Source organism: Symphodus melops, assembly GCF_947650265.1.
Source record: "Symphodus melops genome assembly, chromosome: 22".
Taxonomy (NCBI): Eukaryota; Metazoa; Chordata; class Actinopteri; order Labriformes; family Labridae; genus Symphodus; species Symphodus melops.
In genome coordinates this window covers 3,170,602-3,192,679 of record NC_136712.1, presented here as the reverse complement: position 1 = coordinate 3,192,679, position 22,078 = coordinate 3,170,602, and the positions used below count along the sequence as shown (strand labels likewise).

At 41.4% G+C, this 22,078-nt stretch overlaps 2 protein-coding genes and 1 long non-coding RNA gene across 3 annotated transcripts; all 3 read right to left on the bottom strand.

Annotated features, from left to right (window-relative positions):
• Positions 1–44: 44 nt before the first annotated feature.
• LOC306817796 (putative polypeptide N-acetylgalactosaminyltransferase 8) lies at positions 45–4,761 on the bottom strand. Its single transcript, XM_079334991.1, has 12 exons — positions 4,655–4,761; positions 4,242–4,468; positions 3,181–3,427; positions 2,819–2,985; positions 2,258–2,441; positions 1,959–2,156; positions 1,686–1,800; positions 1,163–1,348; positions 943–1,080; positions 577–672; positions 330–497; positions 45–253 (listed from the first exon to the last, which is right to left on the bottom strand). The coding sequence occupies exons 2-12, from the start codon at positions 4,432–4,434 to the stop codon at positions 53–55; spliced, it is 1,893 nt and encodes a 630-aa protein (XP_079191117.1). The 5' UTR covers positions 4,435–4,468; positions 4,655–4,761; the 3' UTR covers positions 45–52.
• A 1,319-nt stretch (positions 4,762–6,080) lies between these two features.
• rad51ap1 (RAD51 associated protein 1) lies at positions 6,081–9,821 on the bottom strand. The gene is made up of 9 exons (XM_079335052.1): positions 9,690–9,821; positions 9,550–9,599; positions 9,016–9,154; positions 8,115–8,221; positions 7,792–7,881; positions 7,572–7,697; positions 7,307–7,486; positions 7,080–7,220; positions 6,081–6,630 (listed from the first exon to the last, which is right to left on the bottom strand). Exons 1-9 carry the CDS (start codon positions 9,704–9,706, stop codon positions 6,503–6,505), a joined length of 978 nt encoding a protein of 325 aa, XP_079191178.1. The 5' UTR covers positions 9,707–9,821; the 3' UTR covers positions 6,081–6,502.
• Positions 9,822–10,504: 683 nt separating this feature from the next.
• Positions 10,505–16,991, bottom strand: LOC306817803. The gene is made up of 3 exons (XR_013778073.1): positions 16,885–16,991; positions 11,791–16,114; positions 10,505–11,124 (listed from the first exon to the last, which is right to left on the bottom strand). It is a non-coding gene; the product is annotated as an uncharacterized lncRNA (long non-coding RNA).
• Positions 16,992–22,078: the final 5,087 nt, after the last annotated feature.

The following is a 22,078-nucleotide window of genomic DNA, read 5'->3' as shown; positions in this document are numbered from 1 at the left end:
AGTCTTGAATATCTTATTCCTCCAGAAAAAAAAAAAATACTGAAACCCTTCCCTAAGACAATGAGTCATTGTTGATCTTTGGCCCAAGACTTTCCTCTTCTTTCTGCCCTCCAACCTTCCAGGTTTCTTTGACTGGATATTGTATGTTCCAGCTCTGACCAGTGCACCTCTGAACAATAAGTTTGTATGTGCCATCTACATCCATTGCAGCTTCAACACATTTGTTTGTTTTTCTGTTTTGGATCTGTCCACCCTGGGAATAAAAACACAACAAAATAATTAATTTCCTCTGGACTGGCATGTCCAGACTATAAAACTGTCATACCGACCTGTTTGAAGTCCCACAGCATGTTAAACTTCTCCCTCTGAGCTACTTTGCACTCATATAGTTCCGGGTAGAGTCCGCTGGATGGATCCACCAGACAGCGGTTGCTATTGTATGTGTGAGATTTGATTTCACCAATAAAGAGTTCTCCACCAGCAAAATAGCAACAGAGCTGCACAAAAGAAGAGTTTTATACTGAAGAAATTGGAACAAAATCACAATCTTGAAAAAAATTGAATCTCTCATCAAACCTGAGGAGAGGCATAATTGCATGGGTACAAAATGGGAGTGTTTCCTGGCATTACACCTTGGTCGACACAGAGATCCGGATACAGTTTATTTTTTATCTGTCAACAGAAGCAAAAGGTTAATCTTCAAAGTATCCATCAAACAAAATTACTATGCACTGATGATGTTGATTGTGAGGTTCAAACCACAAGTACAAATGAAGGAGTGCAATTTCGCTTTTTTCTCCATGAATCTCAATCAGGTCCTTCAATAAAATACTAATTTTTACAGCAACAATTATGTGGTCTTAGAGGTTCAGTATGATGGTGATAAATATCCTCAAAGCCTTATGAAGGTTGCAGATTTTAAATGGTGTCATGTGTACTCACCACTCCATAAGCTAGCAGGTCACTGAAATGATCCAACGTGGGGTAAACATGATCCAGATACCACTTAAAGGGCTTGCAGTTCAGTTTCTCTCTCAGCTTTTTCCTCTCAGACACATCCCCAATATCAATCCCATGATTCTGTGGGATAGGATGAGAATTAAACTCATGTGTAGCCAAAGGTATTTAGGAGTTGATGAGAAATAACATGTTAAACCCTCACCTCTGGGGGAATGTTCCACAAAAGGTTTACAATATATTTATATTCATCCATCCACACCTCTGCAACCCTCAGTGCGTTTCGTTTCACCATTGAATTTAAGTCAGGAAGGTAAGGCTTGATATTCCGTTCAAGGTGAGCAATTTTAGAGCATGGTATAACTTCGATGCTTCCACCGCAGAGCCACACCTGCCAATCCATGAAAGGTTGTCTTTTCTCGAAGTAACGTCACCAAAGCAATATATAAGCAACATTTTAGCTTCACTATTGTACAACAGCAAGAGCCAGAACATGCTGTTCATATCAGTGCACAAACTCTTTTTTAATATATACAGCTTACTGTTACAGTATGCTAACATCGCTAAGATGTTAACTATCACGCTAAATGCTAATGTCAACATGCTAACGTGCGCCACTTGTGAAGCAGAAGTATGATTACATTGTTCATGACTTATGTTTAGCCTTGCTTGCTGTAAATGATGCTAACAGCGTTCTAACAAGAGCATACTCTTCCTCTTACTCTTACCCGGATGCCCAGCTCCACATTTTCCCCACCGTATATTTTCATTCCACCATCGAGGCTCCCGATCTCTCCGAAGAACTTGCGATCAGCTACAAGAATCCCCATGACACTGGGGCTCCTGAGGATAAAAAAACATACAAAGCCAAAAGTAAAGGCAAGCTAGCTGACTCGACCAGCTTCATTTAACAAAAATGTGTCTCAATGAACTTTTCCTCCAATTCTGTTTAAGAAACGTACATTTTGGGGTTAAAATGACTTTAAAGAAGTGAAACTTACTTTCCAGGTTGTGACTCGTCTTCCAGAGCGTACCACTCAGGGCTGAAGTTTTCATACGTACACCACAGAGCCCAGTCAAAGCCATGTGCATATGGTTTATATGGACTCAGTGTCAAGTCATCAAAATGGACTTTGTCAAACACCGGTGTCAATATAACAGTTCGATCCTCCTTAATGCGAGCTAACAGTGGCTCTGCCCTGGACACACAAAACACAAAGGGATAGGTTTTATAATCTCTATCAACCCTGACAGAAAAACAAGCTTGAAGCAACTGACACTACTCAACACTTAAACCAACCACTGCACATGGACTTCAACGTGAGCATCCAAGATGGCCACCACGTCCCCCACAGCAGCCTTCCATCCAGACAGTCTTGCCTGAGTGAGTCCGAGCTGCTGTGAATGGCGGACTCTCTTCACCAGGCCTGGACGTACGTCATGGATGGAGTTGATGTACTCATCCAGTTTAACCATTAAATCCTCTGTAACATAAAGATTTAGTAAATCAGCTAATACACCTCAGAAATCTTTGTATTTGTTTTCTTTTGACATGAACTGCAAACCCAACCTCACATCTCTGTTGGTGAAAATTGTTAGCTTAGAGTAGCATAATTTTTACTCAGATTTTTGAAGAAATATAAAGTGCATTAAATTTCGTAGAGCTAGCCAGAATTTTTATGGCATAGCTATTTACGGGGCCTTCGTAAACTCTCAAATTAGCAGCAAGTTTAGATGTACAAGAACATTCCCACTGATATTTAATTGAGATTCAACTTAAATTGGTGAACTGTTTTGGATGACCACATCTAACCTGCAACAGACTGGTACGAGATTGAAAGCCATAAACAGGGAGACCTACCGTTGTTGCTGTGATCGTCCACCAGTATGATTTCTTTTAGCAGCCGAGCTGGCGTTTTGTCAATGATGCTGCGAATCGCCCTTTTGATGATGGACAGAGCCTCGTTTAGGTAGATCAAGATAACACTGATGCTGGGAAGTTCCTCGGGGTACTTTTTCTCAGCACACCTGTGGAAAGGGAAAACAGTTTTATGGAAAAGTTATTGAAGACTATCAGCAATTGGTTAAATAGATGGGAAATTTGCACACAGATCCAGAAATACATTAATAGATCTAGATTAGATTTTAGTTTTTACTTTGGACCACTGATGAAGTTTCAAGAGTAAGACCTTTAACATTGGCTAACATCAACAAGTGACTCACCCTTTGGGTCTGGTGTCCGGTATCTGTCTGTTGAGGGGCAGCCGGTCACTGAGGAAGGTGTTGTAGCCGTAACCCTGATACAACTCCTCAGCCTCCTTCTGCTCCTCCTCCGACAGCTCGTCACCCCACCTTTTGAACAGAGGCGAGTTTGGGTACAGTTTTCTCACCGCCCTCTTCTTCTCAATCTTCGCCTCTGTTTTCTTCTCTGCCAGCGGTTCGCCCTCTTTAATCTTACCCACCAGAGTCACTACAGACAAGAGAGAGAGTTTATACTTTGGTTCTTTGGGGAAAGAAACTAACTTTCTTGAAGAACTGTCTGTGTTTGTCTTTACAGGGGTGTGGTCAGGGTTCTTGTGCGGGTTAATCCTTGATAAACTAGTGAATCAACACAAGAGAGGTGGTATCGTGAAGCAAACGTTTCAAACTCAATTGTGAAACTATGAGAGGAAATATTAGTATAGAGGTGACGTTACATCTGTATGTTGTCTTCCATAACGTCCTCCATGTCACGTGGTTGCACAGATACAAATCCTTAATGACTCAGGAGAATGAAACCTGAGGCTTGTGGTTGGCTTCTTATAACATGTTTGAACTCTTGATACTCCACACAACAGGACATAACATGCTTGGGCTAAATAATTGCAGAACAAATATCCACAGATTAGTAGTACATAGATTACTTTGGCTTTTTGTCCTGCCGTCAAACATGAATCTGTGTAAACTCAGTGTCCCTCTGTGTCAACATTAGATTTCACAACAGCCTCGGAAAACAAAAGTCTAATTTTATTTAATTTAGTTCAATTTCTTGTTTTTATTTATTTTTTACAACCAATAATGTCAGGTTTACAAGCTAAATTAAAATACAAGTTACTCAAACTTTAATCAAAATCAGTGTTTCAATCAAAGTAGTGACTTCAACCAAATCCATCCCAGATTATATCGACTACTTCCTATACCCATAAATCCCTATTTCTTACTTGGTTTAAACTGATTTAACGTTTAGAATAAGATAAACCCAATAATCCCACGACAGAGACATGTACTCTCATAAAGGGACTCACACAGCCTGTTGATGTCTGCCTCCATCCTCACTATCCTCTCGAGCATCCCCTGACCCCTGAGGGAGTCATTGTCATGGGCCCTCTGCAGCCTCTCTGAGTAGATGTGGACTTCTCTTTTGATGGAGAACAGGTGAAAAAGAGTCGCACTGCCGGCCAAGAGGAGAAGAATTCCTTTAATCCCACCAGATCTCATTCTGCTGCTTTGGGGTATGTCATCACTTTACAAACTGAGAGAAAGAAGGAGGAGGTATTCACCGGTCTCTGATTTCAGATGTGCTCTCTCTCTCTGTCCCTTTCACTCTCTTTTCATCCACACCCCTTGTACTCACACACACACACACGCAGATGCCCTGTGTCATCGGGGAGGTACTCAGAGTGAGTGTCTGGGGAGAGAGGGGTCGGCGCCACCTTACCTGAATGTCTCAGCGTCCTGCAGGTGATCAGGTAGTGAAGAGATTTCAGCCAATCGCCCTCTTTGCAGAGCAGATGACACCCTGCAGACCAGCCTCGTCCTTAGCGGTGGCTGATGCTCAACTGACAGGGATGGCGTTTGGTTTTGGCTGGTTGAATTTCTTCTGCTGAGCTGAGCTGATGTTAAGGGTCCTGGGTGATGATGGTCCCCTGCAGACAGAGAGAGAGTCTACAAAGGGTGATTAGGGCAGGGGCGGATCACAGAGACATTCATGTCCAGCTGGGAAAGCTTGCCCTCTAGCTTGATGGAGATTTAGTTTTAAAAGTAGGGCGTTAACCGGCGTATATAGAGTCCTGCTGAGTCCAGAATCTGGAGATGAAAAAGTGGAGGGCCATTTTGAATGTGCCGTCTACAGATCTGTCGAATCTGTAGGCAAACTGGAAGGGATCCAGGAAGGTGTCTGACGTGTTTTTGAGATGACTGAAGGACTACATCGACGCTTCCTCAAGATTAGGGCGTTGCATCTGAAGTGGTTCTGTCCTCTTTCTTGGAGGAAGGAATAATGGCCTTGAAGCAGGCTGTGGTACCTCTCCATTGAAGTGTTTACTTTAAGATTAGTTTGGAGAGCAGTTTTCCGTACATCCCTTTATTTATTTTGAGCTGGGATAAAGGATGTTTACCGTTAGCTTTAGTTAGCTGGGAGGAGAGAATACCAGCATTACTCTCCAGGGAAACAAGGACAGGCGCAACTCTACAGCTTCTGTGATAATATGGCTGCTAATGGACCGTCTTTTTTAAAGGTTTAACCAGGATGTGCGTCTTCAGTTGTTACTTAATCTTTTACCCCTAAAGACATGGAAAAAGCTCTATTTCTTTTTGTTTCGTTTTCTCACAGAAACATCTGCACAAGCTCCTGAATATTCAAACACTAATAATTTGACAAAACAAAGATGGTGGGACTCACTGAGTGGATGGAGATCCAAAATACGGTTTCTTAGACCAAATGAGTCGATGAATTGTGAAACTATGAGAGGAAATATTAGTTCAGGTTACATCTGTATGACTGTCTTCCATAATGTCCTCTGTGTCATGCGATTGCACCTGAGGCTTGATAATCATATGTTGCATCTTTAAGAGACGCTGAAAGGATTTGAGAAACGCATGTCGACCTGTGAGTACGAGTGGAGCAAAGTAAATCCCTCTTTTTTTTTCGGCAGCTTTTGTTTAAAAAAAAAAAGAAACCAGTGCATTATTTGATTATTTTGATCATTAAAAAAAGTTTGTATCAATCAGTTTGGAAGTTTTAGAAAACCTTTCGTCTACATTACGTTATGAGTTCACGTGTGGAACAATTGCTACAAATCGTGTCAGGAAAAAAAAAAGAAAAAATAATTTGATCACTCTTTAAAATAGAGACATACATTCAACCGCTTTTACATTTTTATTTTCTATCATATATATATATATATATGTACATAATATACAGTCTGGACTAACAACAGTTCAAACAGAACAAATTAGGAGATTAAAAAAAAAAAAAAAGAGGGACAAACCATGTTTTTTTTTTTCCTGAATCCAAGACGGGAACTCTGACTGGAGAAGAATCGACTCACACCAGGTCCATATGGACAGATATGGATGTGACGATGACACAGAGTCAAAGAAGCCTTGTTTCTGTTCCTGGACATTTTGACTGTTTGGCCAAATCAAAGTGAATGTTTAAAGCCTCGTGTAAAAAAAACAACAAAAACAATTACCTACAAAGATTTTCTTTAGAATAAGACATAAAGCTAAAAGGACAACAAGGACTGGACTCTGCCGACTCAAGCTGCACCCACAAGTGTTTCAGTCAGTGGATCGTCACGCTCGGGTGCAGAGGTTTGACTCGCACCCGACGGGACAGTCCCAGCCGCAGACCCTGACCCGGGGACCTCCCAGCAGGACTCTCAGATGAGGAGGGACTTCTACCGATTTGAGCTGAGGGATAAAAGAGTAATCTAATGAGCAATCCTTTTTAGTGAAACACACAGATATACAGCACAAAGGCACTTTCTGAAACCTTCCTGACATTTCCTGTTTCACGTGTGAACGCAAACATTCTTTCACTCTGATTTTACCCTGAATGTTTCCTGACGGCCCTCGGGTTAACTTCCTGTGAGAAGTCGAGGGGGATCCATGTGACACATGGTATTTCTCACACAGAAATATCCTGGAATAATTCACCAAGAAGGAGTGGGAGGGGGTGATGACATTTTTTATCCTGCGTTCAGTGTGTGACCAAAGACCATATATGGCTAACGGGATAAGTTTAAAGGTAGTCTCCCCCTTTGAGGTGAATGTGTGAACAAGCGACTCAGGAAGATTTCAGGATTTCAGATTTCATCCAGTGCATGTGTGAAAACAGCTTTAGTTCTGATTTATTGCACCTGGTGGGTTCCACTTGGGTACTCTGCCCCCTGCTGGGCTCAGAGAGGCTGCAGGCTTGGACTTGGAGACCACAGGTGTCGGAGCAGGTCGTTTAGGAGCAAGTTTTGAGGTTGTAGGACTTCTGACTGGTGGTGAAGCAGCTAGAAGGAACAGAACAGTTCTCTTAATAAAGACATCATCATATCATGAACACTCGCACAAGCTCAGTCGTCTTCGATAAACCAACCTGCTGCCTGGGGTTTTGGTTTCGATGATTTGGGGGGTGGCTTATCTTTCTTCGGCGCAGTTTGAGGCTGTGTTGTCTTAGTAAGTTTCTCCTTCTTTTTCGCTTTGCTGACCTTCTTCACCGCGAACTCCTCATCGTCGCTCTCAGCTGGCTCACTGAAATCTTCGTCGCTTTCCGAATCTGGAAATGCATCGTTTTAATTTTACCCAAACCGAAAAAGAAGGCAAAAGGGGAGGGAAGGGAGGAGGGACAACGTGGAGACTACCTGGTGTCAGTTTGGGCTCATAGTCTTCATCTTCATCAGCAGGTTTTTTCCACTGCTCCTCGGCCGCAGCCTTTTTCTGTCTGGAAGGAGGAAGTGACCGTCTCTCTGATGTGATTTCATCCAGACCTGAGAGGATTACGCAGATTATTTTTCAAACTCTTCCGGTCCTAATCAAACAACATTGAAGTTATTAGAGTCTGTAATGTGTGTAAGAACTTACCTAAAACTGCAATGTCCACACTGCAGTTGGAAATGTGCAGAGAAGTTGGATCTGTATTTTCATCGACTGGAACTTGAACCTTGGCATTTCCTACAAAAATTAAATATATAAGGAACACAGAGCCTTGTTTCCACTGACGTATACGTGGTGGTAAATTGATACGTCGTGCTCTGGCATCCGGCAAAAACTAGACTTTGTGCATCTGCTGGGGAAGGCTCCAGGCTGCCGGAGCTGAGACGCAGCAGAGTTAGTTTGGAAGCGCACACATTTCAGTCGACGCCTCTTTCACAACAGACAATACGGGCTATGAATCCAAAGAATACCTTTAGTGGGCGGAGCTTGGTCCTTTTTCTCATCCACACCATTGAGCATGGATAGCGTTATCGCCGCTTCCAGATCTCGCTCTTGCAACCGCTCATCCAGCGGTCTCCTGTAAAATCAGAATCCGGATTATTTGAAAGATTTTTATTTCACTCAGACGCCATTAAAGATTCAAACTTGTCCGGACTAATAAATTACGAATCATGTCACCGTTTGAAATCTATAGAGGCTCACACACAGAACTCACACACACACCCCTCTAATGCTAACAGTGTCGTTTGTCTTTTTAAAGTGATGTGATGACAGTGTTGTTCTTTCCAAGCAGCAGACTTGCCTGACACACATGACTCTACACATTACACAAATCCATCCTATACAGTCACTACCACTTCTTAACATCTTACAGCCTGTCCTAACAGCAGGCAATGCGAGCGAGCGTCAGTAACAAAATCAGCTCAATTTAATCACATCCTGCACGCGACGTTTTCTGTTTTCGTCTCCGTCGCTCACACGGACGTGGATAACAGAGGAGGGGGCTCGACAGGTCACATGCACTTCTCCCTCAACAGGGCTTGTTTAACAAAGTGGAGATAGTGGTGCATTAATTATATGCTCACCCGTGTTGTTGTGCGTAGACTTGTGTCCACACGGAGGAAAACTTTGTTCAGCTCATGATTGATTCAACAGCTTTTTCCCACAAACGCGCACACACACACGTCATACTGTTTGCAAGTGAAAGCTTGAAATTCACAGAGTGAAGAATGAAATGTTTTACACATGCAGTGTGACGCCGTGACGTTTCTGTTTTACTTTTGTTGGTGAAAACTAAAATCAAGATTTCTCTCAAGAGCCACCGCTCGTCTTGTTTGAGCTCGTGGTCCTTCATTCCTTCTTGCACGTCACCTGCTCTTCATCTGGCTCACTGATGTTTGGCTGCTGGACTCCTGACTGGACGACTTGCTCGAAGGTCGCTTGTGCTCCTGCTTCACATCCTCCCTCGCCTTTTTACTGGGTGGAGCCTTCACACTGGCAAAATCGTCATCTGAGGAACAAAAAAAAAACAAACAAAAAAAACATGGCGAGAGAACATGAAGACATGAGACAGGGGACGATTTGAAACATGTACGTATTTATGTAGGAGTAACATCTACAGGCAGCAGAAAAGAGTCTTTACTTCTCCAAATAAATGCAGCAGGGTGACAATAAGATCCTGACCCGCTCACCCAGCTATATAACAGAACGATAAAAAGACTGATGAGTGTTTTAGTGTCACTCGTCAAATATTAGTATAACTTAACAATACAATTATAATTGTAAGATAAAATCTAAAACAAATAAAATTAGATTGTTTAAATAATCAACTTTGACTGATAATTATGCTGACTGCACGCACTGGTTTACTCAGTTAATAAAATATTAAATAAACAAACTTCTCACCATCATCAACGAAGTCTTTGGCTTCACAGTAATTCACAACCTTTGACTTCCTGTGTGTGAAGTCAGAAACATGACAGCGTTAGAAACTTTCACATTATCGTGTAAAATGTTTAAGGGTTTAAAAAAAGCTGTTTACAAACCTTGATGGTCGATCCATTGTTTGTGAAATCTGGATTTAAAAACGAGGTTGTTGGTTTTTTTTCCAGAGAGCAAACCACAGCAACGTTTCAGGTTACTTCAACAAACACTGATACGTCAAATCTCGTCTTTACTTAAGTTTAAGCCTTTCTTTAAATATTTACGTGTCTTCTTAAACGTATTCACACAAATAACACCTGATAAATGGGATGTTTACGACACATCTGAACCCGCTGGAGAAGTTGCTGTTTTCGACGAGCCCGCCTGAACCGAAGGGACGTGACGTGACGTGACGTAACGCGTTGTTGACCAACTTTACGTAAACCGGAAGCCGATTCGTTTTTCTCTATAAATCACCACAAATAATTTTAAAAATAATACAATTTTAAAAACAATAATATAAAAAATTTAATAAAATTAAATGTAACATTCCAGCATATAGTCTGCTGTCAATCAAAATGGGAATATAATATAGAAATAATTGTAGGGGTTATTGAAAAGAACGAACCTGCGAAGTCGAATCTGCTTCTCTTAAATATGTAGGCACACACACACACACACACACACACACACACACACACACACACACACACACACACACACACACACACACACACACACACACACACACACACACACACACACACACACACACACAAATATACACAGATTTTTGAAAGTCTAACCACTATTTTATTTTCATGAATTAATGAACAAATAATTAAAAAAAAGAATTAGAAATACCAGAACTAAACAAGCTTAAAAAATAAAAGCCTAAAGATTTTCATTTTTGATTAGCCTTTTATTCAATTTTTATATACACGTTTTACTGTTGTGTTTTGTTCATTAAGTCATGCCCGGTGTGTAATATATTTCTTGTACATTGTCATAAACATTGTCAGCCATAGGCTTTAATGATAAAAAAGATCAGAATGTTTCAACCCAGCTGATGAAATAACTCAACATCATTATGTTATGACATCTGTTTCTGTGTTTGCAGGCGATGAGAGTGACACTTCTTGGAGTGAATTCAGTGAACCAGTCCAGAAGATGGCAGCAGGAGTCTGAGTGCTGAGTGCTGAATCCTCGGAGTCCAATCAGAGGATGGACATGAACATGACATGTCCTCAGCCACACAGCCGCCCACATTTTGGGGCGGAAACAATCACGACTCCTTCTGAAGTGCAGCAGAAAGAGAAACTGCTCCATTTTTAGTGCACTTCTGAAGCAGCAGCAGCCGTCCGGAGCAGAGGGTTGTCATTTTTCTAAGCTTGTGTGTGGGTGGCGGTCGGCTGCGGTTTGTCACACAGTGGACCTGGAGGAGACGTTGAGGAGTGTGATGGTCCGTGTCTTCAGCCCCAGACTAGAGAGGAAGACATGCAGCCGTGGGGCCAAAGTGCTCTGTGGTCACACATTCCTGAACTCCTCCAGTGCTGCCTACAGCCGTGACCAAAATACCAGATTCAGTCATGCAAACACTGCGGTCACAACATCACGCTTCCAACCACACATACACATGTTTATCTTGTGTTCCAGACAACATTACAGCCGCTGTGGTAGCAAAGGTGACTTGTGTAACACCAGAGGAATCCTATACTCAGTCATAAAACGACAATTCTATATATCTGGCTCTCCTCCATGTATACATCCCATTTTAACTCTGCTCAGGAAGTCATTTAGATTTATGTTTCTGGAGTGAAAATTGCTCCGCCTCCACTTTATGTTCCCAAACAAATGCACGTGACCACTGGGACAGAGTGTATTATCCTTATGCTACACTGCATTACAGGTACATAAGTGTACTGTTCACTTAACTAAAAGCAGAAGTAAACTGCTAGATTATCACTATGCTATAAGTGCTGAAAGTTATTCTGAATTAAAAGTATTTAGGTATTTGATCAAAACATTTCATTTCATTTGGCTCTTTATATATTGGTTTTTGTGTTTCAGATTTTTTTTAAATCGTTTCTTAAATGCTATTACCGTATTTTGTTCGACCTATTATACTCTTTTCTTCACAGTTAGTTAGTAAGATATATTCATTATTGTGTTTCGCCTGTCCAACCAACCAAAAACACGAATGACTAAAAAAAGACTACTTACACATTGTCGATGAAGATTCTCCTCTTCTGTCCCAAGTCCACCTAAAACAATCTGCATCAAAATGTTACTTAGTCTAACTTAATCATTTAACCTTTTTATATCAATACCTCATTGCAATTAATAATCAATAATCTGCCAATCAATATGCCCACAATGGCCTCATTTCATTAAACACATTAAACGCATTTTACAATCACAGGATAACTCAGAGGACAAGACAGCACACACAAGACTAAATTAATCACACTATTTAAAATGTTGTATTATTTTTCACTGGTTATGAAACAGACTGAAATGAATAATTATGCAGGACCTAAGAAAGCAAAAGACACCATCAACATAAACACTGGCTTTTTCTGTGTTGTAATATTGAATGCCTGTGACTGCTGTTGCAGAGGAAGTGTCAGGTGAAGGGATGACCAGCATGCTGCCGGGACAGCAGTCAAAGATTCTCCATTTATGATACATTTATCAAAATTGACAACATTGGTGTAGGTTTTTTTTAAAGCAGACATTTTTCATTTCCAGGTATATTTTTGAGCTTTTTGGGAACTTTATTTAGAGATGTGACAGTGGATTGAGTCAGTAATCAGTGGGAGAGAGAGAGAGAGTGGGGAATGACAGGCGGAAGGAACCACATGTTGGATTCAAACCTGGCCCACAAGCTTTTGATGACTTCCACCTGTGTACATTGGACCGGCGCACCAACCACTACGCCCCTAGAAAGATTTTAACTGCATGTAGCACCATTAAATGAAAAACTGAGATACACCTGTTGTACTTTATGTGACAAAAACACAAGTGTCTATCTGTGGCACACGTGAAACATCCTGCTGGATCGACCGGCCTATAGTCTGCAGTCGTGAGATCATCATTGGTCTTAATTTGACTTTGTTAGTTGGAAGTGGTCAGGAGGCAGTTTCCCCCCTCAACCACTGATGTGAATGCCATCATTATGTACTGTACAGCCTCTCAGAGTGGTAGTTTGTGTGGGGCTCTCTCAGTCCAGCACTGTTGACCTTGTATGGTTGTTCCGCAGGCGGATGCTGCAGTGTTGTTATTTACATCCCTCGCTGAGCAAAGAAAAAATAGATTGGTTCCTTTGCTATTGACATATATCAGGTGAAATGCTTAAAATATTTGCAAGGCTGCTGTAAACATGATATACGCACTCAAAAAAATAAAAAGTATTGTTCCATTTTGCCTTCCTTGAACTTGCTGTAATGTGAAGTATTTTTAGCTCTTCAAAGAAATGAGAAGATGCATCGTTGTTCTGTTGGGGGCACCAGTTATTTACAAGCCTCAAACTAAATCTGTCTTGATGAGTGCCTAAGTGTTTCGGATATCCGGCGTTGCAATGTCAGTGTGGTGGTGTTGTTGTAACCTAGAAATGGCCCTGCCTCAGAAGTCTGCAGACATGGGCCGGTGGCAACCACAGCACAGCCGCAGCAGCCACGGCCTCAGCCAGGGAACCAGAGTGGGCAGACACATCTGTCAATCAGTGGCTTCCGGAGTTTGTTTTCTGAGACCTCGTCTTCTTAAGTGCATGCTTTCACTGACTCTTTTTTAATTTGGAGTACAGAGCGAATTGCAAGGGAGATGATACTGGAGAAGGACAATCACGACAAGAGCTAAGGAAGTGTGGGCTTGTTAGCCTACTGCAAAAAAACAAAACAAAAAAAAAACCTAAGGTTGTTTTTGCAACGAGAGCACTCAAGGAAAGTGATTCAGTTGTGAATCAAACTTTCAATCATAAAAGAGATTTTTTTTAACATTTTAGAGGTGAATAACAATCATTGAGTGTAAGTTAATCAGATTTCAAAGTATTTTGGCACACCAACAAAAAGGGAGTTACCATTCCCAACTTTTTACAGCAGAAACACCAATAATTGCGTAACGTATGAAACTGAACCAAGTTGACTTAAAGCAAACTTTAAAAAAACTAAAAAAAACTACAGGAAGTCCACCAAAAGTCAAAGTCTTTCGCAGTTTTCTGGTAAGGAGTTCTGTTTACCTTGATGGAGATGTATAAAGCTCTGTTTGTTCCAGGGGTAGGAAGCTGTGCAATACTTTGTAGATTGACTCAAGAGATGTCATTTGAGTCTGATTTTTTTTAAACAATTAAAAACTGGTGCAAGAAAGAGTGTGGGGGGGGGGGGGGTTTCCCAACCTGTGTAGCTCCTTATTTTCTCAAGAATGCTGACCGGGATTGAAAAACAACATAGATTTTAAACTATTCTGAATAAAACTTTACATTGAAATTCCAATATTTTTTAACAGGATAAATTGCTAAATTGGAGTTCGTTCTCTTTAAATCATCTGTTGAGGCTTCAGATGTATCCAGGGATCCCTTCAGTGACCTGACCCCAGTTCAGAAACTGCTAGGCTAAACAAAAAAAGAGTGGCACATTTTCAGTGCAAGAGTGAAGCAAAAGACTTTTACACCTTTCTCTGAATCGTGATGACGAGATGCTTATGTGTTTCGGCCCTGCATGAGGAATCTGCAGAATGATTTTACGTGTTGACAAGGACCGCAGGGATATAAACAGCATCAAAGGGCCCGCGATAATTCAACGCTGCCAGTTTTACACCGTGACAGCGTTCAAAATAGCGTCTGTAACGCAGCATTGTGTCCTGCGCTCCAGCATGGCAGTCGAAGGGCACACGGGGAGCAGTCTTATTAGTGTGACCTTTTAACAGGGAGGTCACAGGCAGAAGGACACGAGCACATGAGACCTCAGTGACTCATGACTCGTAATGCCTTGGATGCACTGCGCTCAGTGCTGCCTCGTTTGTTGATGGATCAGCTGTATCAGATTCTCTGCTGAGAGGACTCTGCACATATCACACGGCCATGTTTGATAACCAACATACTGCCCAACAGCAGGGACTCCTCACAGGGAGCCACTCTGCCCTATGAATATGTCGAAAATAGTCACAAGTTTTTACCTTAAATAGAAAATGTGAGTCACAGTAATTTAGATCTCTGGCTAAATATTGCATTGTAATGAAATGATGTCCTCAGCTGATTGGATAACATTTAAATACTCCAGAGATACACCAGCTGCACTGCAGGGGCTTACTTAGATTTCTTTCCAATGTTTAGATGAGCATCTGGGCAGCAAGTTATGCATAATATTAGTCTTTAGTCTGCATGCTATGCAGACCAAAAAAAAAAGAATACTTTACTTCTAAAAAGTTTTTTGTCCAAGCAAAGTGAAATCAATCACAGTCAAACCACAAGCCAGAATCATAGTGCTGCAATGCAGTGAGTTATCGTCTCTCACAGGCCGGCCGGACTGTCTTAACATCTGTTGGACACCAGAGGGCGATGTGAGAGTGGTTAGTGGCAGTGCAGCAGGGGCGCTGTTAACAACATCAGAGTGAATTTTGACTTTCATCAAAAGTTAAACAGGTTGCTCAGAAAACCGTCTTAAAAAAAAATCTGAATGTAAACTCAAAATGTCAAGGGCTAAAGAGACAGGAGCAGTGGAGTGGACCTCAGCTGGGATTTATTAAAGAATTCATACCTGATTTTTTTTGTACTTACCAAATATCTGATGTATTATTGGCGATCTGTGTTTTTTTTTTTAAATCTTTCTAAACTAAAGTAGTGTTTACCTATATTGATCACTTTTCTCTTTATTAGAATCATCATCAAATTACCTGAGTGGGAAATATTTGGTTTTATTGCCAGGTCTGGCTTAAATTCACGATAGCTTAGAGAGCTGGTGGCGTGTGCCCTGTGTACAGGAAAGCGGGATGCCAAAGGTTCGAATCCGACTTGTAGCTCCTTTCTGCTCATTCTCTCTCATCCTGATTTCCAGCAATATCCAGTATTTTACTTTGCAAACTTCAGGAATAATATTTTTACATATGCTAAAGCTAAAGGGGGAACGAATAAGAAGAAGAAACAAACACACTGTAGCTCAACTAGTGAGGTAGATGTTGCTGTTGACTCTGGATAAACCGAAGCCTGACACAGATTCTTCTAGATCATTCTTGTGTATCATTGTTTTATCGGTTGCTCTCCAGGAGCGGCAGTATGCCAGAACCTTTGATCAACTCCTTGGGGGTTTAGATTTCATCCAGCAGGGGCCGTGACAAAAATAAATGATCGGATCTTTGTTGTTCTGGCCGAATGACAGCAGCTCCGTCCAGGATGACTCACTCTCTCAGCGGCGTGCCATTCCTGACGCTCGACTCTTCCCATCAGCCAAATTACATTGATCCTCCGCTCGTTGCCGCCTCGCGCCCACCCTCGCGCCCAGACACTGTGGAGCAAGGTGGTCGCATCCTCATGGCCGGCGGCACTCTTCTCATCCTGTAGGGGTGAGAACGTGCAAAGCAGTGAGCAAATGTGTTGAGAGAATTCCTCGCATTCTCCTGCTCGGTCCTGGTGGCCTGGCCCGGTGTTGGGTTCCTGGGAGAGAGGGAAGAGGAGCCCGGGGGGAATCAGCAGCCGACTCAGCAGCTGACACCTCCTCTGATCTCTATCTCTTCCTGCAGCCATAAACCAAACTGCCTGACTCTTCAGCATGGCAGCCACGTAAACAAAGCGTTCCTCGTGGCCTCACTGAGTTTTGCCAGGTTTTCACAGGATTGTATCGTCAAAGTCATGAGTCCAATATTTTACAAAATATCCACAAAGAAAATGGTCACTGGACTTTTTTCACTGATATGTTGTAGATTGTGTCAGACCAGGGGTGCTGGAATGAGTTTTGAAGTGGGGGGGGGGACGTCCAGCTGGATGACACAGTAGACCTACTCCACTATACCTGTCATTAAAATGAAGTTTTCTGTGATTGGATTGCACTCGGAGAGCGCTCGTCTTTTTGTCTGGGTGTGTCATACATGAGTAAGACCAATACTGGACTGGTCAGTTTCAACCCTTCAGTGTCTCCGTATTGTCTCGATCTTGGTCAGCGCTGACCTGACCTGACTCTGTCCTGGTCTGGGTGATCTTTTTAACGCTACTTTACAAGTTAGAGTCGACAACCCTGCTGAGCTCGCACAGATCCGTTTGATCACGTCGTGTTAAACAGACGTTTTACTTCCACATCTTTCAGCTCTCTCGGGATGCGATGTGATTACCGGGCTTGGATGGAGATCGATGGTCCTGATGTGAAGCTTTCACCATCATTCAGAGTACAGGAATCTTGAGGGCCTTTTTTTCTTTACGCTGCACGTTTCAGCATGTTGCTCCATATCCAACAGATCCTAAAACAGATGAGAAAACATGTTGAGTTTTGAACATGAAACTACCGTCTCCTGTTTGAGGAGTTAAACGTCTTCTTGGACAATTTAGAGTCACACAAAATAATAATCCCTTTAACATGCCTTTCTGTTAGATGAGATATCTCACTTTAACTAGCATGTCTGTATTTTCTGTTGAAGGATAAAGAGTGTATCTTGTTACCATGAAGATGAAATGTGCTGTGTCATTGGTTTAGATTTGTAACTTCCATTGCAGTCACCTCTGCCTTGCTGTTTTTCCCCTTAGTCACTCTACGCCCAATTTAGCAGCACACATCTTTCTGTGCAAGGTGCACACGCTTTACCCTTGAACAGATATATTTACTGGGAACCTTCTGACAGGCCGCTCTTTGTCAGCTCAATGCCTGACACGATTATAAAACAAGAAGTAGAACAGATCTCCTTATATACGGTGTTTCAGCTTCTGCATATGTTTTAGTGACACGGCATGTCAGCTTGTATCAGGCTCCCTGTGGGTTCGCTGCTACTCTCTGTGTCACGACTTTACAAAGCAGCAGTGGAAAAGAGCAGAACCCAGTGCAGTTTTAGGCTGTTGAATTATACATGAGCTGACTCAGCTCAAAACCGAACCCCATGCTCCATTCAGGGTGGCACGTTACTATTTTACAAGCCCCCGCTCCCTCAGAATAAAATCCAATGTGTTTCTATCGATTGCCCCATTACTCCCATCAGCTCAATAATGTAAAGTTTTCTTACTCGAGCAAAGGATCTCAGAAATGTTTAGAGGATTAGTTTGTGGGAGGTTCATGGTCTGTGAAGTATTCAAGTTTCTTCATGCAGCCAAAAAAGCAATCACTCAAAAACTCATGATAGATACACAACTGGAGGAAATGGAATTAAATCTCGGCTGGTCAACTTTGTTCAAATTGAAGAATCTAAACAACAGGGGCATGTCCAGATGTTTTTACAGAACGCTGCTCGCAGTTTTCTTTACATCTTATTTTGTCCGGACATTGGATCGTAAACACAAACATTGCACATCCATTTAATAAGACAGGTGCATTGGAAAGGAAGACACACTGTCTTACTTGCAACAAACTAACCGGCAATGTGTCGGTGCAGGAGTTGCATGCAGCGTTTTTTTAAGTACTTTAAATGGTGACTTTGAAACATTTCTGGTTTTGATGTCATCAATAAAAAAACTGAAAAAAACCTAACGTTGTCATTATCTCGTGTTTTAAAAGTAGATGTGATTGGTGAGGAAAGTTACTTCAGAATTAAAATCTCATACGAGCACTTACACATGTTAATGTTACTAATAAATGATAGAAATGTTCTTATTGTAATCCTGTGTCTTTATGCAGCCTTGATGTGTCATCAGTACACATGCACTCAGTCTGAGTATTTTTGCTCATCCATGCCAGCGATTCTGATGTCATTCCAGGAAAAATCCCCCCGTCAATCTCCTGCTCCCCCCAGCTGTTGTTTCAATATTGTCTTTTAAACCCCCTGTTAATAAAACAGTAATTGAAAGAGCTTTGCATCCTCCTGTATCCAGTTACTTACACCTTTGTAATATGTATAAAAGCTGTTTGTATGGCTATTCCCTCCGGCCCATTTTGTGATTGATGTGTGTGGTGTGTGTGTGTGTGTGTGTCAATGTCCGTGGGGTGTGTGTGCGCACTAAATGGATCCTATATTTGCAACAAAGACAGCTGATCAGACAATCGTAAAGTGCAGACACATTTCTCTCCCTTGAGTGTCCAGTTTCTCGTCTTCTTCTGAAGCTCTACTGTAATAATTCAAGGCGAGTCTATAGGCGAAATCAACTGACTGTGTAATGTGGCCAAGTTTCCATCTCTACATGCCTGTCTCCTCTTGCTGCTCCACTTTGAATCAGTTGTAGGAATATTTAAAGACTTTGGAACGGTAACCCTGATGACGTCATAGTGAAGTCATCAAGTTTATTTTTTCTGATATTCGGTTCAACAATTTATTTATTTTTATAGAAAAAGCCTGCTACACTAAGCTGAGGTGTAACGTTCGAAAGCCTGAGCTTTGAAGGAAGCAGGAGCACTTTAATGAAAAATGTGATTGAGTTGCATTATGGGAAATGTAGGATCCTGTGTTTTTGCATTAGACTACACAATTTAAAATCAGAATAACTGAATTACCACAGCTACAATTTTGACAATTTTTGTTTTAACCCGTCTATTGGGACTTTCTAAACATAATGAAAGTGCAACACCCAGTTGCTTGAGGACACCTTTAAATGGTTTTTAAATGCACTCAATGACTGTTAACCTTTTATACATTTATATTTTAGTAAACGTTATATATTTAGGGGCATCTTTGAATATTTCTTATTCGATATTCTAAAATCCAAACAATCTATAAAAGACATAAACCTTTAAGAATTTGTGTAATACACTAAAAGCATCACAAGTAAGGGTGTTTTGAACTTTAGGGGGACTTAGCTGGTTACATCTTATCCCTCAATATACATAGACATACTTTACATGCATGTTGTATGCATTAAACATGAAGGAAAAGTTTGGTCATGTCATGCTATTCTGCAAAAAGTGCTTTTGTTTCAGATTCTAGCATTTAAGACAGGTGTTGTTAGCAAATAGCAGCCTCAGCGTCACGCCTGTATAACACTATTAGCTGAATTAATCTGAAGAGCTCAGCACCGTCTCATTAACGGTGCCCACTCTCCATTGATTGAAGTTACGCTTTGTCAATAACCCAGTAGTTTTGTCTATTCAGGCAGTTGGTAGCCTTGGATTGCATATAGCCATGTGCTTACACAGCAAACCAAAAGGCTGTCTCATTACTTTGCTTTTCAACATGGTCCAGTCTGTCTGCTCCAGTGGCACTAAGACGTCCTGATTTTCTCTTTTCCCTCAGTGGTATTTCTGTGTTCAAGTCGGAAACACATCCTGAAATTACTATCACACTACTGGTTTGCAGTTTTGTCTCTGTACTCGTATTGTAGTTGTAGTCTACAGCAATACCAGCAAGAATGTTCTCTTGCCCAGTGATGGTTCGAGCTGAATGCTAACACGAGCATGCTAACAGGCTTAATGAGAGTGAAAATGGGCTCTTGTACACTGGACTAAGGAGGCTCAGGATTGCCATCGTGAAAAAGTGTGTCAGCATGTTTTACCCAATGACAGTGTGATTCACTTAAAAAAAAAATCTGAGCATCAAAAAATAATTCCCCTGAATCAATCTCTTAATAAATCAGACTTTACTTACTTACATTGTCAATAACTGACACTGCAGAATTACATTTTCTGTATCTCCACCCAACAGGCTACATGAGATGTTTTGTTTGTTTGTTGGTTTTCTATCTGTGGGGTTGTCTTGTCGCTGCTGTTTACCAGCTATGAGGCCTCTCTGGTTGCTAAGGTGGGCCTGAGGCTCCCTGGCAGCAGAGAACACCTTTGGGCCTCAGAGCCTGGTGTTGGGAAATCCCCCGAGTCCTTATCGCCTATAACATGCAGCTCCCTGCAGGATGAGATGCAAACAGGGACGTAAAGGAGGGTCAACCCAGCACACTCAGCATGGACAGTTTTTGCCTCTTTAGTGGGGAAATGAAGCAAAATGATTAAATCTTTCTCAAGTTAATGTGTGATTTTTGCTTGTTTTGAACATATACTGCAGGTCCTCTTTATTATTAGCTTTCCCTTCATATTTCTTTATGTGACAGCACAATGCAATCACCAGTTATTATAATATGCCTCTGTTAAAAGACGGTTTGGACGTTATAATAATAAAGTGAAATCTGACCAGGAAAAATGTGCAGTTATGTAAACTTCCTGAACAAACAGTAAAGGAAGTGTCAGACATGATCGCCTCCTGCTCTCCTGTGACTGGCTGTGACTGTTTTTACACCTTCCCTCTAAATAAGGCAGCAGGCTGCCAGGACATATGACCACCTTCCCGATTTGGGTTCTGGACACAGTATCCATCCATCCATCCCATGATTGCTCAACGCCAATGAAACTCTCTCTCTCACACACACACTCTCTCACTCTCTCTCTCTCCACTCCTGCAGGTCTCCCATGTGAGGAAAAGCTGCGTCAAGTCAGACGCAATTAGCAAGAGGAAGACTAATAAAATAGGTTAGTTTACTTTCACAATAAAACAAAACTTTTCCAACCTCTGACTAATCAGTGAACAAAAGATTTTACATTCATTCATAGATAATATTCTGTCTTGTGTACATTTTGTGTGAGAAAAAAATATTAAATGAACGCTTTCTTTTTTTCTTACTTAAAGTGTCAAAAAAAGGACAAAAAAGTTCTCAACATTTTAACGACTTTTAGTACTCTTTAAAAAATAATGTCCTTAGTCTGTCTACAATCTCCCCAATGATCAGAAATGTCCATCCTCTCCATCTTTAGCATGCCCTACTTTTCAGAAAATGTGTGCTCAAAAAGGCCATTTGCAGGTGCTCCCTTTATGATGTCACAAAGGGCAGTAAGCCCCTCCCCCAGGTGGGTGACACTCTCACAGTTAGGCGTTAGCTATGCCCTCTGACTCTGCCTAAACAATCCGACATAGAGTGAGAAAGCCAAAGACAGCCATGCACTTCTAGAGGGTCTGACACAACTCATTTACATATTTAAAGCTACATACACAGAAACTGCCTGTTCTGAGCAGGGTTGAAATAGAGGGGTATATAGGCATGATCAAATACAGGATCAAACTGGATTTAGAGCAAGAAAATTCACAGACATGTTCTGTGGAGCTCTGAGACTTATTTAGACTTTAAACTAAAGAAGGAGAAAATGTGACCTTTAATGTACAAAAGCTGTCTGTTGCTGTCAAGGCGTAATTGTTGTTTTAAAATTGAATTGAGAAACATAGTAAAACAATATAAATGCAAATATTTAGCTAAAGGTTCATTGCAAAATCCAGCACTGGTTCCCAATCATGGTTACTGGAGGCCATAGAGGTCTGACTTCAAGCGTGGGATAGAGTCATTGTTTTTCAGTCAAACCCTGGCTATTTAATTTCTTTAACTGGGGTTTGGTAAGTTTTGGTAAACAAGTGAACACGG